The sequence below is a fragment of the Carcharhinus amblyrhynchos genome, chromosome 16, assembly GCF_965287045.1.
Source record: "Carcharhinus amblyrhynchos chromosome 16, sCarAmb.v2.hapA, whole genome shotgun sequence".
NCBI lineage: Eukaryota > Metazoa > Chordata > Chondrichthyes > Carcharhiniformes > Carcharhinidae > Carcharhinus > Carcharhinus amblyrhynchos.
The window spans coordinates 4,816,751-4,836,507 of record NC_137339.1 but is presented as its reverse complement, the minus strand read 5'-3'; the positions used below and the strand labels follow the sequence as shown (position 1 = coordinate 4,836,507).

The 19,757-nt window shown below is 50.2% G+C and overlaps 1 protein-coding gene across 1 annotated transcript in view; it reads left to right on the top strand.

Moving 5' to 3' along the window:
• raly (RALY heterogeneous nuclear ribonucleoprotein) overlaps positions 1-19,757 on the top strand; it is a 108,450-nt gene that overhangs the window by 58,872 nt on the left and 29,821 nt on the right. Inside the window, exons 2-4 of the mRNA XM_080204602.1 lie at positions 10,229-10,493; positions 12,978-13,050; positions 13,958-14,008. Coding sequence (XP_080060728.1) covers positions 10,238-10,493; positions 12,978-13,050; positions 13,958-14,008 — 380 coding nt within the window. The 5' untranslated portion in view covers positions 10,229-10,237. The remainder of the gene's footprint in view (positions 1-10,228; positions 10,494-12,977; positions 13,051-13,957; positions 14,009-19,757) is intronic.

The following is a 19,757-nucleotide window of genomic DNA, read 5'->3' as shown; positions in this document are numbered from 1 at the left end:
GGGTCTGGGGAGAGACCCAGAACATTAAGCTACTCATTCCCTCCCCTCCCCTCCCCTCCCCCTCCCCTCCCCCTCCCCCTCCCCATCATGACTCAGTCCGCAGACTGGGGCTCGGAGACCAGGTTGGACGATGGCTCCTGCCCCGGGTCCTCAATCCCAGGGAAGGCCCATTGCTGTCTATTTAATTGCCCGAGTGGCACTCGACATTGCAAAGAGACAACGTGAGGCTCTTGCAGGCTCCAGCTGGGGCGTCGAGACCCCTGTTACCCCCTCTCCCCCCCGTGAATTTCACCCCGGTGTGTGTGAGTTGAAGGTTTGTTAATCACCATTTTATGTGGGCCTCCATCTTGTCCCGGTCATGTTGGTCGTAGGCAACTCAGTGTCACCCTTGGAGAAATGGACAGATTTGAGTGGAATCTCTGTTTTGATGAGTGATTACTGGAGGATTTTGTTTTCATGTGTTTAATTATGTTGCTAAATGGATGATTGATTGGTTTGCCGTGTGAAGACTTGCAAATTAGCTCTTTTATCTTCAGGTTGAAAGTCTCTGTTTCAGCGATAATCCTGACTCAAACACAAAAAAAAGGTTCTTGACAAATGAGACCATTTATCAGGAGTTGACAGGCTGGAATTCTTTTTACATATTATTATTTTAAGTGAAGGTGCTGAGTGTGGATCTGTCCAATGAGGCTACTCAGGGAGGGAGGCCATTAATCTTCCTAACGCTGGATCCTCCTCCATCCCATCTCCCCACTTCCATTGATCCAGCTCCCTGGGCCCGGAGCTCCGGAATTTTCTCCGGAAACCTCCCAGCCTCTGTCTGCTCCTTCAAGGTATACCTTACCCCTGTGACCACCCGTCCCAATATCTCCTTTGTGAGACTGGGTCATGGAATCCCTACAGTGCAGGAGGAAGGAGGCCATTCAGCCCATTGAGTCTGCACCAGCAACAATCCCACCCAGGCCCAATCCCCGTCACCCCATGCATTAACCCACTAGACCCTGACATTAAGGGGCAATTAATCATGACCAATAATCAACCGAACCTGCACATCCTTGGACTGTGGGTGGAAACCCATGCAGACACGGGGAGAATGTACCGTTTCCATACAGACAGTGACCCGAAGCTGGGAATCGAACCTGGGTCCCTGGCACTGTGAGGCAGCAGTGCTAACCACTGTGCCACTGTGCTGCTCTATCAGATTCAGATCCTGTTGTCACAGTGACTGGGTTAATGGAAACTGGGGCAGGAAGCACAGAATCACTTTTCTTTCCAATTGAACTGGTTAAAATCATATCGAAACCACTCGAACCACCAGCCTACAAGTGATTGTACGTTGACAATACCAGGTTTGCTCAGAGTTAATGCAGCACTTTATAAAGCAGCCCTTTACAAGGATGCCCAGGTACCTACAGGCTGTGCCAGGGTCCTGGGTTCGATTCCCGGCTCGGGTCACTGCCTGTGTGGAGTTTGCACATTTGTGTTTGCATTGGTTTCCTCCGGATGCTCCGGTTCCCTTCCACAATCCGGAAGACCTCCTGGTTAGGTGCTAAATTGCCCCTTAGTGTCAGGGGGATTAGCTCGGGTAAATGGGGATATTGTTGTTGTTGCAGACTCGATGGGCTGAGTGGCCTCCTTCTGCACTGCAGGGTTCTGTGATTCTGTAAAATGGTATTTACTTTCCCTGTGGGACAAGGATGGCTTTCGCTCCCAAATAAACCCGTCGGATTTTAACCTGGTGTTGTGAGACTTCTTACTGTGGACAAGGCAATGCACGGAGATAAATCTAGAATGTTCCTGAGAAGTGACAAGACTGTAAATGCTCATTGAAGTATCTGTGCCGCTATCTGCTTTATCGTGACCCCACCCTCTCCCCTATCCCCACCCCCAAACTGGCATTAACATTGTTTAAACCTGGATTTGCTGTCTGGGGGGTGGGGGGGGCTGTGCTGAAAGAGCTATTTGGCCATGACAGAGTCATGTTAAGTGAGGCCGTGTAACCAGGTGGAAAATCATCTTGACCAGCTCTTTCTCCCGGACGTGAGGGCCCTTTAAGATGACGGGCGAGTTTGCCAAGCGTCAGCCCTTGGCTCAGTGGGTAACACTCTGAGTCCAAGGCTGTGCCTTCAAGTCTCGCTGCGGGGGGGTGCTGCACTGTCTGAGGCGCTGTCTGTCAATGAGACATTAACCCAAGGCCCAGTCTGCCTCCTGCAGTGAACGTAAAGATCCCCCGGCAGTATGTGCGGGAGAACAGGGCCGACTTTCACCCGTCGACCGGGATCACTCAGAACAGCCGGGCTTTCGAGTCATTCGCTGCTAATGGGATCTTGCTGTGCATTTCCCTACGTCACAACAGTGTCTGCAGTTGCAAAGGACCTGATTGGATGTAAAATGCTTTGGGATGTCCTGAGGTTCTGAAATACGAGTTCCAGTTGTTTTGGGATCTGGAGGGAAGGTTCTGTTTAGACCGGGATTGAACCGGGATCAGGAAAGCTATTTGTTATTTCCAGCTCTGTGTATAAAGGGAATAAATTTCCACTCTGCAAGCGATTTGCTTGCTGTGAGATAAACCATGGCCTGGAAGGTATAGAACCAGCCCGTAAATCACAGTCAGCCTGGCGTTCCAGATATTGAGTTCTGTCCGATGAAAGCTGATTAATTTTGGAAACTGCAGTGTTTCCGTTTAGTTTTACAGAAACAGAGAAGTTTCCACGTCTGACTGGGATCCCGAGGAGTCGAGGTTTCCTTCAGCTGAGAGTCAAACTTCCAGCGAGGTGGGAGAGGAGAGGGCGTTAGAGAGTCATACAGCACAGAAAGAGGCCCTTCAGCCCATCCACTCTGCACCGGCCACCAAACACCTATCCATCCCAATCCCATTTCCCAGCACGTGGTCCACAGCCTTGTATCCCGTGGTGTTTCAAATGCTCATCTAAACGTGTCTTAAATGTTGGTCAGGGTTCCTGCCTTATCCCCTTACAGCCAGTGAGTTCCAGATTCCCTAAATCCTCTCTAAATCTGATTTGATCTGTTGTTAACATACAGTGAAAAGTATTGTTTCTTGCTCATTATACAGACAAAGCATACCATTCATAGAGAAGGAAAGGAGAGAGTGCAGAATGTAGTGTTACAGTCATAGCTGGGGTGTAGAGAAAGATCAGCTTAATGCGAGGTGGGTCCATTCAAAAGTCTGACAGCAGCAGGGAAGAAGCTGTTCTTGAGTCGGTTGGTACGGGACCTCAAACTTTTTCCCCATGGAATAAGGTGGAAGAGAGAATGTCCGGGGTGCGTGGGGTCCTTAATTATGCTGGTTTTGTTGAGGCAGCGGGAAGTGTAGACAGGGTCAGTGGATGGGAGGCTGGTTTGAGTGATGGACTGGGCTTCATTCATGACCTTTTGTAGTTCCTTGTGGTCTTGGACAGAGCAGGAGCCCAGACCAAGCTGTGATACGACCAGAAAGGATGCTTTCCATGGGGCATCTGTAAAATCTCCTGCCACCTACCATAAATCCCTGCCCCTGGTTACAGAGCCTCCTGCCCAGGGGAAATGTTCCTTCCTATCTGAGTCCCTGATAATTCTGTAAACCTCAATCCGGGTTCCCCCCTCAGCCTTCTCTGCTCCAAGGAAAACAACCCCAGCCGATCCAGAATCTCTTTGTGGCTGGAATCCTCCAGCCCAGGCAGCATCCTGGTGAATCTCCACCCCCCTGCCCCCTCTCTCTCTGTTCAGTGCAATCACATCCTTCCTGTGGTGTGGTGATCAGAACTGCACACAGTGCTCCAGCTGTGTTTTATACAGCCCCATTATAATCTCACTGTGCTTAGATTCAGCGTCTCAGGCAAGTACCCAATATGTCACATTAACCACCTTATCTATCTTGTCTACACGATCTCCCCGCTGACAAAGCCACACTGACTATCCTTGTTTAATCCTTGCTTCTCCAAGTGGAGATTAATTCTGTCCCTCAGAATTTTTCCAGTAATTTAGACTCACCAGCCTGTAATTCCCTGCCTTTTCCTTATTTCCCTTCTTGGATAATGGCAACACATTTGCTGTTGTCAGTTCCACACATTATTCCCTAAATGCCCTACTGAGCATTCACTCTGTTCCCCCATTCGCGAGCCTACTCCTCGGCACCTCACTATCTCTGGGTCAAAATCCTCAAACTCTCTCCCTAACAGCAATGTGGGTGTACCTACACCACATGGACTGCAGCGGTTTGAGAAGACAGCTCACCCACCACCTTCTCCAGGGGTTACGAGGGATGGGCAATAAATAAGTTTTTTTTAAAAGTCTATTTATTAGTCATAGATAAGTCTTACATTAACACCGCAATGAAGTTACTGTGAAATTCGCCACACTTCAGTGCCTGGTCAGGTCAATGCAGATCTTTCAGACTGTGGGAGGAAACTGGAGCACCCGGAGGAAACCCACGCAGACACGGGGAGAATGTGCAGTCCCCACACAGACTGTGACCCGAGCCGGGAGTTGAACCCAGGTCCTGGTGCTGTGAGGCAGCGGTGCTAATCACTGTGCTGGCCGAGGCCAGTGATACCCACAACCTGGCAAAGGAATGAGGTGTAGAGGATGGACACATTGAGAGGGAGGCTGGATGGCCCTGGGAGGGTGACAGGAATAGGCGGCTCAGCTGATAGGAGTGAGCAGGTGGACCTGAACAGCAGCATACAGCGTGGGGCCGAATGGCCTGTTCCTGACAGTCTCAGAGTGGATGATGAATGGCCTGACTGGCGAAGGAGCTGGGATATGAATCAGTGTCGAGGTGCTGAGGGGTCGGTGATCAATACCTTCCTCTCCCGATCGATGGAGAGGAGGGATCGGAGCTGTAAACTGTGACAGGAGCGACAATCAGCCAAATAACCCAGATAAATCCAGCTTCAATCCCCTCCCATCTCTCCGTCTCCCTGAAAGACATTCAAGAATTGAAAGAGGAAATATTCTGTACTCTCGGTGAGCGGCCGATCGGTTGTGATGGGCACTGGGATTGAGGCCTAACAGAGTGAAAGATTGGTTAACAGGCCATGGCCAAGCCTCTCGCTGTCTCCCTCCACTCCAATCCTGCCTTTCTTCAATCACTCTGCGGGATTATCCCGTCCCGACCACCATGGGAATCGGAGTGGGCGGGACACGGACCTCGGGCAGGATTTTCCAGCCTTGGGGTGACCGCAGCTGGAAAATTCTGGCCAGTCACATGACCAACTCTCCAGGAATGGCCCAGAGTTTCACAAACCCTGGGATTCTCACACCAACATCCAACAGGACAGAAGATCAAATGGAGATTTAAAAAGAGATTTGCTATATTTTTTATTTGTTTGCGGGACTCGGGCACCGCTGGCTGGGCCCATTTATTACCCATTCCCAAGGGCAGCTGAGAGCCAATCCCATTTGCTGTGGCTCTGGAGTCACGTGTGGGCCAGACCGGGTAAGGACGGCAGATTTCCTTCCCTGAAGGACATTAGTGAACCAGATGGGTTTTTCCGACAATGGTTTCATTGTCATCGGGAGATTCTTAATTCCAGATTTTTTTTGTGTGAATTCAAATTCCACCATCTGCTGTGACGGGATTCGAACCCAAGTCCCCAGAACATTAGCTGAGCTTCTGGAGTTGATGGCAATAATGTCACTCGGCGATTGCCTAGTTCTTTGGACAATTTTGTTTCATTGTTCTGGAAATATTGGGACCAGCGAGGAAAAGGTTCGTAGGCAAGGATCGTCCAATCAGGTAGCAGAGAAGCTTTTTCCATTCTTATTGGCTGGGAGAATGGCAGCGGCAGGTCACATGATGAAATCACATGATGAATGTGTCCAATCAGTTGGCGATCTGAGGGTCAGGTCAGAATATGGGTGGCACGGTAGCACAGTGGTTAGCACTGCTGCTTCACAGCTCCCGGGGCCTGGGTTCGATTCCCGGCTCGGGTCACTGTCTGTGTGGAGTTTGCACATTCTCCCCGTGTCTGCGTGGGTTTCCTCCGGGTGCTCCGGTTTCCTCCCACAGTCCAAAGATGTGTGGGTTAGGTTGATTGGCCATGCTAAGAAATTGCCCCTTAGTGTCCAGGGATGTGTAGCTTAGAGGGATTAGTGGGTAAGTGTGTAGGGATATGGGGGGTAGGGCCTGGTGGGATTGTGTTCGGTGCAGACTCGATGGGCTGAAGGGCCTCTTTCTGCACTGTCGGGTTTCTATGATTCTAATAACTGGGTGCTTATGAATTGTGCAGTTCAGGTCACCAGGAGGATGTGGAACTTTAGAGAGGGTACAGAAAGGATTTACCAAGATATTATCTGGTCTGGAAGGTATTAGCTATGAGGAGAGATTGGATAAACAGCTTGTTTTCACTTGAACGTCAGAGGCTGAGGGGCGATCTGATAGTTCACAAAATTAAGGGAGGTGTGGATAGAATGGATATTCAGAGTCTTTTTCTCAAGGTAGAAATGTCAATTACTAGGGGACATAGGTTTAAGGTAAAGGGGGAAAGTTTAAAAAAAATGTGAGAGGCATGATTTTTTACACGAGGGTGGTAAATGCCTGGAATGCACTGCCAGAGGAGGTGGTAGAAGCAGATACAATAGCAATGTTTAAGGCAGATTTTGACAGATACATGAATAGGCAGGGAATAGAGGCATATGGACCTGCAAAAAGTCTAGTTTAGAAAGGCTCCATGTGTCATTGCAGGTTTGGTGGGCTGAAGGGCCTTTTCCTGTGCTGCCCCTCCCCCGCTATTTAACTGTTGCACATACTGATCCAAACGAGGTCACTTGCATTACAGTGCTGAGGGAGTGCTGCACTGTCAGAGGGTCAGTGCCGAGGGAGTGCCGCACTGTCAGAGGGTCAGTGCTGAGGGAGTGCCGCACTGTCAGAGGGTCAGTGCTGAGGGAGTGCCGCACTGTCAGAGGGTCAGTGCTGAGGGAGCGCCGCACTGTCAGAGGGTCAGTGCTGAGGGAGTGCCGCACTGTCAGAGGGTCAGTGCTGAGGGAGTGCCGCACTGTCAGAGGGTCAGTGCTGAGGGTGTGCCGCACTGTCAGAGGGTCAGTGCTGAGGGAGTGCCGCACTGTCAGAGGGTCAGTGCTGAGGGAGTGCCGCACTGTCAGAGGGTCAGTGCTGAGGGAGTGCCGCACTGTCAGAGGGTCAGTGCTGAGGGAGTGCCGCACTGTCAGAGGGTCAGTACTGAGGGAGTGCCGCACTGTCAGAGGGTCAGTACTGAGGGAGTGCCGCACTGTCAGAGGGTCAGTGCTGAGGGAGTGCCGCACTGTCAGAGGGTCAGTACTGAGGGAGTGCCGCACTGTCAGAGGGTCAGTGCTGAGGGAGTGCCGCACTGTCAGAGGGTCAGTACTGAGGGAGTGCCGCACTGTCAGAGGGTCAGTGCTGAGGGAGTGCCGCACTGTCAGAGGGTCAGTACTGAGGGAGTGCCGCACTGTCAGAGGGTCAGTGCTGAGGGAGTGCCGCACTGTCAGAGGGTCAGTGCTGAGGGAGTGCCGCACTGTCAGAGGGTCAGTGCCGAGGGAGTGCCGCACTGTCAGAGGGTCAGTGCTGAGGGAGTGCCGCACTGTCAGAGGGTCAGTGCTGAGGGAGTGCCGCACTGTCAGAGGGTCAGTGCTGAGGGAGTGCTGCACTGTCAGAGGGTCAGTACTGAGGGAGCCCCGCACTGTCAGAGGGTCAGTACTGAGGGAGTGCCGCACTGTCAGAGGGTCAGTACTGAGGGAGTGCCGCACTGTCAGAGGGTCAGTACTGAGGGAGTGCCGCACTGTCAGAGGGTCAGTGCTGAGGGAGTGCCGCACTGTCAGAGGGTCAGTGCTGAGGGAGTGCCGCACTGTCAGAGGGTCAGTGCTGAGGGAGTGCCGCACTGTCAGAGGGTCAGTGCTGAGGGAGTGCCGCACTGTCAGAGGGTCAGTGCTGAGGGAGTGCCGCACTGTCAGAGGGTCAGTGCTGAGGGAGTGCCGCACTGTCAGAGGGTCAGTGCTGAGGGAGTGCCGCACTGTCAGAGGTGCCATGCTTCGGGTAAGATATTAGAGCTGTGTGGATGGGAAGTGGGGGAATTTGCTGCAGAATGTTGGACAATATTTATGATGTAAGCGATAAGATTACCAGTGATATTATCTGGTGTTGCTTTGTGCAAACTGGCTGAAGATTTCCGATTCTAAAGCTGGATATTTTCTTTCTCCCCATCCCTGTTTGTTGTTGTTACCATGGATACATCCCATTCACTCTGGGCAGATTTATTTATTGGAGAAACATTGATGTAAACATGCCGTGTGTAGTATCTCAGAAGGTCAGAGTGCTGTAACTCCAACCCAGCTTTCACCGAATTAACACCAGGATGGAACAGAAATGGGTCAGATCCGGAGCTCGGACTGAACTGGGACTGAGTTACAGACAGTGTGAATACACTGGGCTTCAGGGCAGAAACCAGGCCAACACCACCATCTGGTGGAATCAATCCAGCATTGCAGCATTTCTACTCATTCCAAAACTTGAAACAGTAGTGGGTGAGCTGGGCTAGTGGGTGGGCTGTGTGAGTGGCCCTCCGTCACCTGAGTGGGCCACAAGATTGAAATCAGACTCGTTCACTAACTGATAATGAAATTGAATAGAAACATAGAAACCAGAAGCAGGAGGAGGCCATCTGGCCCTTTGATCCTGCTCTGCCATTCATTCTGATCAGGACTGATCATCAAATTCAATATCCTGATCCCTTCCACCCAATATCCCTCGATCCCTTTCTCCCCAAGAGCAAAATCTAATTTCTTCTTCAAATCACACAACATTTTGGCCTCAACTACTTTCTGTGGGAGTGAATTCCACACATTCACCACTCTCTGAGTGAAGAAATTCCTCCTCACCTCAGTTCTAAAATGTTTACCCCTTATCCTCAAACGATGACCTCTAGTTCTGGACTCCCCGTCCATCGGGAACATTCTTTCTGAACCTGCGCTGTCTAACCCTGTTAGAATTTTATACATTTCTATCAGATCCCCTCTCACTCTTCTAAACTCTAGTGAATATAATCCTGACCGACTTAATCTCTCCTCATATGACAGACCTGCCAACCCCGGAATCAGCCTGGTAAACCCTCGCCTGGTGCTCCCTCTATAACAAGGACATTCTTCCTCAGATAAGGACATCAAAACTGCACACAATACCCCAGGTGTGGCCTCACCAACACCCTGTACAATTGCAGTAAAACATCTCTATCTCTATACTCAAATCCTTTCGCTAGGAAGGCCAACATGCCATTTGCTTTTACTTCTTGCTGTACCTGCACGCTTACTTTCAGCAACTGATGCACGAGGAGACCAAGGTTTCATTCAGTATCCACCCCTCTCAATTTACATACATTCAAGTAATAATCTGTCTTCCTATTATTATTACCAAACTGGATAATCTCATATTTATCCACATTATACTGCATCTGCCATGAATATGCCCATTCACTCAGCCTGTCCAAATCACACTGAAGTATCTCTGCGTCCTCTTCACAGCTCACCTTCCCACCCAACTTTGTATCATCTGCAAATTTGTGAATAATACATTCAGTTCCCTCTTCCAAATCATTCATATCTAATATGAGCAGTTAGGGTCCTAGCACTGATGCCTGTTGAACTAGTCAATCAGAAAAAAGACGCATTTATGACAACTTTTTGCTTCCTATCTGCTAACCAGCTTTCTATTCATCTCAATACTTTAGCTACAATCCCATGTGCTTTAACTCTACATAGTAGAGGTGGTGCGGGGGCGATGGTGAACAAAGTGTCTCGTTCGCTGCGCTGAAACCCTGGGGCGCAGTTACCCATCACTGACTTAAAAAGTCTGACAATTCAAACTAAGTTCAGTTCTGATGAAAGGTCATTAACTGGGAATGTTAACGCTGCCTGACCTGCTGAGTATTCCAAGCTGTTTAGTTCTTAGTTCAGATTTCCGCAGTATTGTTTTATATTAATTCTGGCAAAAGGTGTATAGCTCAAAAAGTTGCTTCCTAGTTGATGGATGAACCTTTGCCCCAGACTCTTCAATCCCTTCCCTCGAGCCCAAAACATCTTAAACTCCTTCCCGATCAGAAAGGAACTCCATCCTCAGTTGTATGATGTGGTTGTCAGAGGCTCAGGGGCATCGTAGGGTCCATATCACCATTCCCAAATTTCTTCTTGCAGTTGTACCGCAGGAATGAGAGAATTTGACTCTATTCCTCGCAATGATTTTTATTTTTTTTTTAATTTCTAGGCAGTGAACATGTCGACCAAGATTCAGACCAGTAACATCACCAACAAGAACGACCCTCGTTCAATCAACTCCCGAGTCTTCATCGGAAACCTCAACACGGCAGTGGTGAAGAAGTCTGACGTTGAGACTATTTTTGGGCAGTATGGCAAGGTGGTCGGCTGCTCGGTACACAAGGGCTACGCCTTCGTCCAGTACACAAACGAGAGGACGGCGCGGGTGGCCGTGGCCGGTGAGAACCACCGTGTACTTGCCGGACAGACTCTCGGTAAGAGCCGCAGCCGCTGCAGGACAGGTTTGGCGAACCGAACGGCCACTTGAGGTTCCTACCATCCGGTCCAGTCTCAGTGGAGAATGCCGTTCCCCGAACCTCGCTGCCCACAGAACTAGGACGGGCGTGCCGGTAAAATTCCAGCCAATCCGAGCCTGTATCATCCTGCTTTGGAATTCCTTCTCCCTGTTCCGAAAAATCCCTGCTGTGTTTTTCCAGCACTTTCTGTTTCTTAATTTAAAATCTGTATCCCTATTTTCAAATCCCTCCGTCCCCTCACACCCAGCGCTCCCTCCCTGGCCCTGTGCTATCTCTGTAATCTCCTCCATCCCTACAACCCTCCCAGATATCGGTACTCCTCCAGAATTCCGGATTTTAGCTGCTTCCTCATTGGTGGACCTACCTGGGGTCTCACCTTGGGAATCCCCTCCTGAAACCTCTCAATCTCTCTCTCTTCCTTATCTGAAACATCCTAATCCCACCTCTCCCATTGACTGAGCCAGGAGTTACCTGTCTTTATAGAGTCAAGTTGTGTTTGATCATTAGTGCTCTGAAGTACCGAGGGGAGGAGGGGGTTGATTTTTGATTTGACTTGTTATTGTCACATGTATTGGGATACAGTGAGAAGTATTGTTCCTTGTGCGCTATACAGACAAAGCATACCGTTCATAGAGTTCAGAGGGTAGAAGGAAAGAAGAGGGTGCAGAGTGAGGTGTTACAGTCATAGCTGGGGTCACAGGGTGGGTCCATTCAAAAGTCTGACAGCAGCAGGGAAGAAGCTGTTTTTGAGACGGTTGGTACGTGACCTCAGGCTTTTGTATCATTTTCCCAAAGGAAGAAGGTGGAAGAGAGAATGTCCGGAATGCGTGGGGGTCCTTAATTATGCTGGCTGCTTTTCCAAGGCAGCAGGAAGTGTAGACACAGTCAGTGGGTGGGAGGCTGGTTTGAGTGATGGATTGGGCTACATTCACAACCTTTTGTAGTTTCTTGTGATCTTGGGCAGGGCAGGAGCCCAGACCAAACTGTGATACAACCGGAAAGAATGCTTTCTATGGTGCACCTGTAAAAGTTGGTGAGAGTTACAGCTGACATGCCAAATTTCCTTAGTCTTCTGAGAAAGTAGAGACATTGGTGGGGCTTTCTTAACCAAAGTTAAGTTGGGGGGACATTTTGGTGACATTGAGCTCCACCACTGGGGGTGGTTTAATGGGGGAATGATACATCGATTGTTGTTGAATTATTCAGTTTGGAGCGCTCTCTGCTGAGTGAATTGAGAAATGGAGAGAAAAGCTTGTGGCTATTCACATCTGAAAAAGAATGGGCAAGAAGGAGTCCGATATAGCTCTCGGGGCTAAAGGGCCCAAGGGATGGGGGGAGTGGGCTGGGATCTGGATATAGAATCGATGATCAGCCGTGATCATAATGAATGGCAGAGCAGGCTCGATGGGCCGAATGGCCTCCTCCTGCTTCATGTTTCTATTATTATCACATAAGAACATAAGAAATAGGAGCAGGAGTAGGCCATCTGGCCCCTCGAGCCTGCCCCGCCATTCAATAAGATCATGGCTGATCTGAAGTGGCTCAGTTCCACTTTCCCGCTTTCTCCCCATAACCCTTAATTCCCCCGTCTATCAGAAACCTATCTACCCGTGACTTAAATATATTTAGTGAGGTAGCCTCCACCACTTCAACGGGCAGAGAATTCCAGAGGTTCACCACCCTTTGAGTGAAGAAGTTCCTCCTCAACTCTGTTCTAAACCGCCCCCCTTTATCTTGAGGCTGTGCCCTCTAGTCCTACTGTCCTTTCTGAGCGGGAAGAATCTCTCTACCTCGACCCTATCCATCCCCTTCATTATCTTATACATCTCTATAAGATCCCCCCTCATCCTTCTAAACTCCAACGAGTACAGACCCAGTCTATTCAGTCTCTCGTCATAGTCCAACCCTCTCAACTCCGGTATCAGCCTAGTGAACCTCCTCTGCACTCCCTCCAAGGCCAGAATATCCTTGCGCAGGTGCGGCAACCAAAACTGCACACAGTACTCCAGCTGCGGCCTCACCAATGCCCTATACAGCTGCAGCAAGACCTCCCTACTTTTATATTCAATCCCCCTCGCTATAAAGACCAGCATCCCATTCGCCTTCCTGACCACCTGCTGCACCTGCAGACAAATCATATCTTCCATGTCTTCAGAAGCATCCCAAATATTGGCAGCCTTTGACCTCCCGTCACTATGGTTACGTAGGCAAGGCTGGCAGTGGATTGGTGGGTGAGGATTAAAACTTCATTCAGAGTTTCACCTATGACAGGAACAGCGAGCTCCCAGCAGCTGTGTCCCCCCATCGGTTAGGAAATAAAGGGTGTTTTTAAAAAAGAGTGGAATTGGAATAAGGGGAAATGAGACTAATCTGAGCCAGGGAAAGAGTTGACTAAGGTTTGGATTGATTTTTGTTTAAATTATCTTTTTAATTCTCTCTCAGATATCAACATGGCTGGAGAACCCAAACCGAATCGGCCCAAAGGATTAAAACGTCCCAGTTCAGCTCTGTACAGGTAAAACTCGACACTTACAAACTCACTAAACATCTCTGTCAGCTCCATGTTCTCATTTGTAATTTTTCAGACTGGAGTTAAAGTAAAAAGTGAAGTTTATTTATTAACCACAATTAAGTCTTACATTAACACTGCAATGAAGTTACTGTGAAATTCCCCCAGTCGCCTCACTCCGGCGTCTGTTCGGACCAATGCACCTTAACCAGCACGTCTTTCAGACTGTGGGAGGAGACCGGAGCACCCGGAGGAAACCCACACAGACATGGGGAGAATGTGCAAACTCCGCACATTGCCAGGGATCCAGGTTTGATTCCCGGCCTTGGGACACAGTCTGTGCGGAGTCTGCACATTCTCCCCATGTCTGCGTGGGTTTCCTCCGGGTGCTCCGGTCTCCTCCCACAGTCTGAAAGACGTGCTGGTTAGGGTGCATTGGTCCGAACAGATGCCGGAGTGAGGCGACTGGGGGAATTTCACAGTAACTTCATTGCAGTGTCAATGTAAGACTTACTTGTGGTTAATAAATAAACTTCACTTTTTACTTTAACTCCAGTCTGAAAAATTACAAATGAGAACAAAGGTGTGTGGGTTAGGTGGATTGGCCATGCTAAAATTGCCCCTTGGTGTCAGGGGGATTAGCCGGGTGAATGTATGGGAGTTACGGGGATAGGGTTGGGGTAGGATTATGGTCGGTATAGACTTGATGGGCTGAATGGCCTTCTTCTGCACTGTAGGATTCTACTCTATGAAATGTCAGTAAGCTGCTAGTCACAAGTTCGGGTCAAGTCTGTGTAATGCTGACTATGATGGGAGATTGTTCCTGTTTGACTTTTGTTAACCCCGAACTGTCCGAAACGTTCACGTCCTCATTTCTGATAAACTTCCATTTCTTTCTGTTTTGTGGCCCAAGCTCCAGCTACGAGTTTGATTATGATTACTTCAGAGATGATTTCTACGAGAGGTAAGCACTGTGATTCGTTCCAATTCCTCTGTGATTAACTCTGAGGTTAGATGATGAAATCTTATCAAACACATCCTGGAGTTTATGAGGAGTCCCAAACCTTGAATCTGATGAAAGGATTGATCTATTTAAATATATTGAATAAAAGAGAAATCCATTCTCCGTCTTGTTTAATCCCCGTAGGATGACATCATCAGGAATGGATAATATATTACAGATCATACCCATGTTCCATTTCTGACAACTTCTCTGTTCCACACTTCTTGATTTGATTTGATTTATTATTGTCACATGTATTAACATACGGTGAAAAGTATTGGTTCTTGTGCGCGATACAGACAAAGCATACCGTTCATAGGGAAGGAAAGGAGAGAGTGCAGAATGTAGTGTTACAGTCATAGCGAGGGTGTAGAGAAAGATCAACTTAATGCGAGGTAGGTCCATTCAAAAGTCTGGCAGCAGCAGGGAAGAAGCTGTTCTTGAGTTGGTTGGTGCATGACCTCAGACTTCTGTATCTTTTTCCTGAAAGAAGAAAGTGGAAGACAGAATGTCCGGGGTGTGTGGGGTCCTTAATTATGCTGGCTGCTTTGCCAAGGCAGCGGGAAGTGTAGACAGAGTCAGTGGATGGGATACTGGTTTGTGTGATGGATTGGACTACATTCATGACCTTTTGTAGTTCCGTGTGGTTTTCGGCAGAGCAGAAGCCCAGACCAAGCTGTGACACAACCAGAAAGAATGCTTTCTGTGATGCATCTGTAAAGGTTGGTGAGAGTCATAGCGGACACACCAAATTGTAATGATTCTGTGAGTTCAGATTTAGACCAATGACTTGGAGGTTTCATGTATAATCACGTAAGAATGAATTTCTAGACTTTCACCCATATCACAGAATCAGGGCAAGAAGCTAATCCCAACTCATCAGCTACTCCCAACCCATCAGCTACTCCCAACCCATCAGCTACTCCCAACCCATCAGCTACTCCCAACCCATCAGCTACTCCCAACTCATCAGCTACTCCCAACCCATCAGCTAATCCCAACCCATCAGCTACTCCCAACCCATCAGCTAATCCCAACCCATCAGCTACTCCCAACTCATCAGCTACTCCCAACCCATCAGCTACTCCCAACCCATCAGCTACTCCCAACCCATCAGCTACTCCCAACCCATCAGCTACTCCCAACTCATCAGCTACTCCCAACCCATCAGCTAATCCCAACCCATCAGCTACTCCCAACCCATCAGCTAATCCCAACCCATCAGCTAATCCCAACCCATCAGCCACTCCCAACCCATCAGCTACTCCCAACCCATCAGCTACTCCCAACCCATCAGCTAATCCCAATCCATCAGCTACTCCCAACCCATCAGCTACTCCCAACCCATCAGCCACTGCCAACCCATCAGCTACTCCCAACCCATCAGCTACTCCCAACCCATCAGCTAATCCCAATCCATCAGCTACTCCCAACCCATCAGCTAACCCCAACCCATCAGCCACTGCCAACCCATCAGCTACTCCCAACCCAGCAGCTACTCCCAACCCATCAGCTACTCCCAACCCATCAGCCACTCCCAACCCATCAGCCACTCCCAACCCATCAGCTAATCCCAACCCATCAGCTAATCCCAACCCATCAGCTACTCCCAACCCATCAGATAATCCCAACTCATCAGCTAATCCCAACCCATCAGCTACTCCCAACCCATCAGCTACTCCCAACCCATCAGCCACTCCCAACCCATCAGCCACTCCCAACCCATCAGCTACTCCCAACCCATCAGCTACTCCCAACCCATCAGCTACTCCCAACCCATCAGCTACTCCCAACCCATCAGCTAATCCCAACTCATCAGCGACTCCCAACTCATCAGCTACTCCCAACCCATCAGCTACTCCCAACCCATCAACTAATCCCAACCCATCAGCTAACCCCAACCCATCAGCTACTCCCAACCCATCAGCTACTCCCAACCCACCAGCCACTCCCAACCCATCAGCTAACCCCAACTCATCAGCTACTCCCAACCCATCAGCTACTCCCAACCCATCAGCTAACCCCAACTCATCAGCTACTCCCAACCCATCAGCTAACCCCAACTCATCAGCTGCTCCCAACCCATCAGCTACTCCCAACCCATCAGCTACTCCCAACCCATCAACTAATCCCAACCCATCAGCTAACCCCAACCCATCAGCTACTCCCAACCCATCAGCTACTCCCAACCCACCAGCCACTCCCAACCCATCAGCTACTCCCAACTCATCAGCTAATCCCAACCCATCAACTACTCCCAACCCATCAGCTAATCCCAACCCATCAGCTACTCCCAACCCATCAGCTAATCCCAACCCATCAGCTAATCCCAACTCATCAGCTACTCCCAACCCATGAGCTACTCCCAACTCATCAGCTGCTCCCAACCCATCAGCAACTCCCAACTCATCAGCTACTCCCAACCCATCAGCTAATCCCAACCCATCAGCTACTCCCAACCCATCAGCTAATCCCAACCCATCAGCTACTCCCAACCCATCAGCTACTCCCAACCCATCAGCTAATCCCAACTCATCAGCTACTCCCAACCCATCAGCTACCCCCAACCTATCAGCTACTCCCAACCCATCAGCTACTCCCAACCCATCAGCCACTCCCAACCCATCAGCTAACCCCAACCCATCAGCTACTCCCAACCCATCAGCTACTCCCAACCCACCAGCCACTCCCAACCCATCAGCTAACCCCAACTCATCAGCTACTCCCAACCCATCAGCTACTCCCAACCCATCAGCTAACCCCAACTCATCAGCTACTCCCAACCCATCAGCTAACCCCAACTCATCAGCTGCTCCCAACCCATCAGCTACTCCCAACCCATCAGCTAACCCCAACCCATCAGCTACTCCCAACCCATCAGCTACTCCCAACCCACCAGCCACTCCCAACCCATCAGCTAACCCCAACTCATCAGCTACTCCCAACCCATCAGCTACTCCCAACCCATCAGCTAACCCCAACTCATCAGCTACTCCCAACCCATCAGCTAACCCCAACTCATCAGCTGCTCCCAACCCATCAGCTACTCCCAACCCATCAGCTACTCCCAACCCATCAACTAATCCCAACCCATCAGCTAACCCCAACCCATCAGCTACTCCCAACCCATCAGCTACTCCCAACCCACCAGCCACTCCCAACCCATCAGCTACTCCCAACTCATCAGCTAATCCCAACCCATCAACTACTCCCAGCCCATCAGCTAATCCCAACCCATCAGCTACTCCCAACCCATCAGCTAATCCCAACCCATCAGCTAATCCCAACTCATCAGCTACTCCCAACCCATGAGCTACTCCCAACTCATCAGCTGCTCCCAACCCATCAGCAACTCCCAACTCATCAGCTACTCCCAACCCATCAGCTAATCCCAACCCATCAGCTACTCCCAACCCATCAGCTAATCCCAACCCATCAGCTACTCCCAACCCATCAGCTACTCCCAACCCATCAGCTAATCCCAACTCATCAGCTACTCCCAACCCATCAGCTACTCCCAACCCATCAGCTACTCCCAACCCATCAGCCACTCCCAACCCATCAGCTACTCCCAACCCATCAGCTAACCCCAACCCATCAGCTACTCCCAACCCATCAGCTAATCCCAACCCATCAGCTACTCCCAACCCATCAGCTACTCCCAACCCATCAGCTACTCCCAACCCATCAGCCACTCCCAACCCATCAGCTACTCTCAACCCATCAGCTAACCCCAACCCATCAGCTACTCCCAACCCATCAGCTACTCCCAACCCATCAGCTAATCCCAACCCATCAGCTACTCCCAACCCATCAGCTAATCCCAACCCATCAACTACTCCCAACCCATCAGCTACTCCCAACCCATCAGCTAATCCCAACTCATCAGCTACTCCCAACCCATCAGCTACTCCCAACTCATCAGCTAATCCCAACCCATCAGCTAATCCCAACCCATCAGCTAACCCCACCCATCAGCTACTCCCAACCCATCAGCTACTCCCAACCCACCAGCCACTCCCAACCCATCAGCTACTCCCAACTCATCAGCTAATCCCAACCCATCAACTACTCCCAGCCCATCAGCTAATCCCAACCCATCAGCTACTCCCAACCCATCAGCTAATCCCAACCCATCAGCTAATCCCAACTCATCAGCTACTCCCAACCCATGAGCTACTCCCAACTCATCAGCTGCTCCCAACCCATCAGCAACTCCCAACTCATCAGCTACTCCCAACCCATCAGCTAATCCCAACCCATCAGCTACTCCCAACCCATCAGCTAATCCCAACCCATCAGCTACTCCCAACCCATCAGCTACTCCCAACCCATCAGCTAATCCCAACTCATCAGCTACTCCCAACCCATCAGCTACTCCCAACCCATCAGCTACTCCCAACCCATCAGCCACTCCCAACCCATCAGCTACTCCCAACCCATCAGCTAACCCCAACCCATCAGCTACTCCCAACCCATCAGCTAATCCCAACCCATCAGCTACTCCCAACCCATCAGCTACTCCCAACCCATCAGCTACTCCCAACCCATCAGCCACTCCCAACCCATCAGCTACTCTCAACCCATCAGCTAACCCCAACCCATCAGCTACTCCCAACCCATCAGCTACTCCCAACCCATCAGCTAATCCCAACCCATCAGCTACTCCCAACCCATCAGCTAATCCCAACCCATCAACTACTCCCAACCCATCAGCTACTCCCAACCCATCAGCTAACCCCAACTCATCAGCTACTCCCAACCCATCAGCTACTCCCAACCCATCAGCTAACCCCAACTCATCAGCTACTCCCAACCCATCAGCTAACCCCAACTCATCAGCTGCTCCCAACCCATCAGCTACTCCCAACCCATCAGCTACTCCCAACCCATCAGCTAACCCCAACTCATCAGCTACTCCCAACCCATCAGCTAACCCCAACTCATCAGCTACTCCCAACCCATCAGCTACTCCCAACTCATCAGCTAATCCCAACCCACCAGCTACTCCCAACCCATCAGCTACTCCCAACCCATCAGCTACTCCCAACCCATCAGCTACTCCCAACCCATCAGCTAATCCCAACCCATCAGCTACTCCCAACCCATCAGCTAACCCCAACCCATCAGCTACTCCCAACCCATCAGCTACTCCCAACCCATCAGCTACTCCCAACTCATCAGCTAATCCCAACCCATCAGCTAATCCCAACCCATCAGCTAACCCCACCCATCAGCTACTCCCAACCCATCAGCTACTCCCAACTCATCAGCTAATCCCAACTCATCAGCTACTCCCAACCCATCAGCTACTCCCAACTCATCAGCTAATCCCAACCCATCAGCTACTCCCAACCCATCAGCTAATCCCAACTCATCAGCTACTCCCAACCCATCAGCTAATCCCAACCCATCAGCTAATCCCAACTCATCAGCTACTCCCAACCCATCAGCTACTCCCAACCCATCAGCTAATCCCAACGCATCAGCTACTCCCAACCCATTAGCTACTCCCAACCCATCAGCTACTCCCAACCCATCAGCTACTCCCAACCCATCAGCTAACCCCAACTCATCAGCTACTCCCAACCCATCAGCTAATCCCAACGCATCAGCTACTCCCAACCCATTAGCTACTCCCAACCCATCAGCTAGTCCCAACCCATCAGCTACTCCCAACCCATCAGCTAATCCCAACCCATCAGCTAAT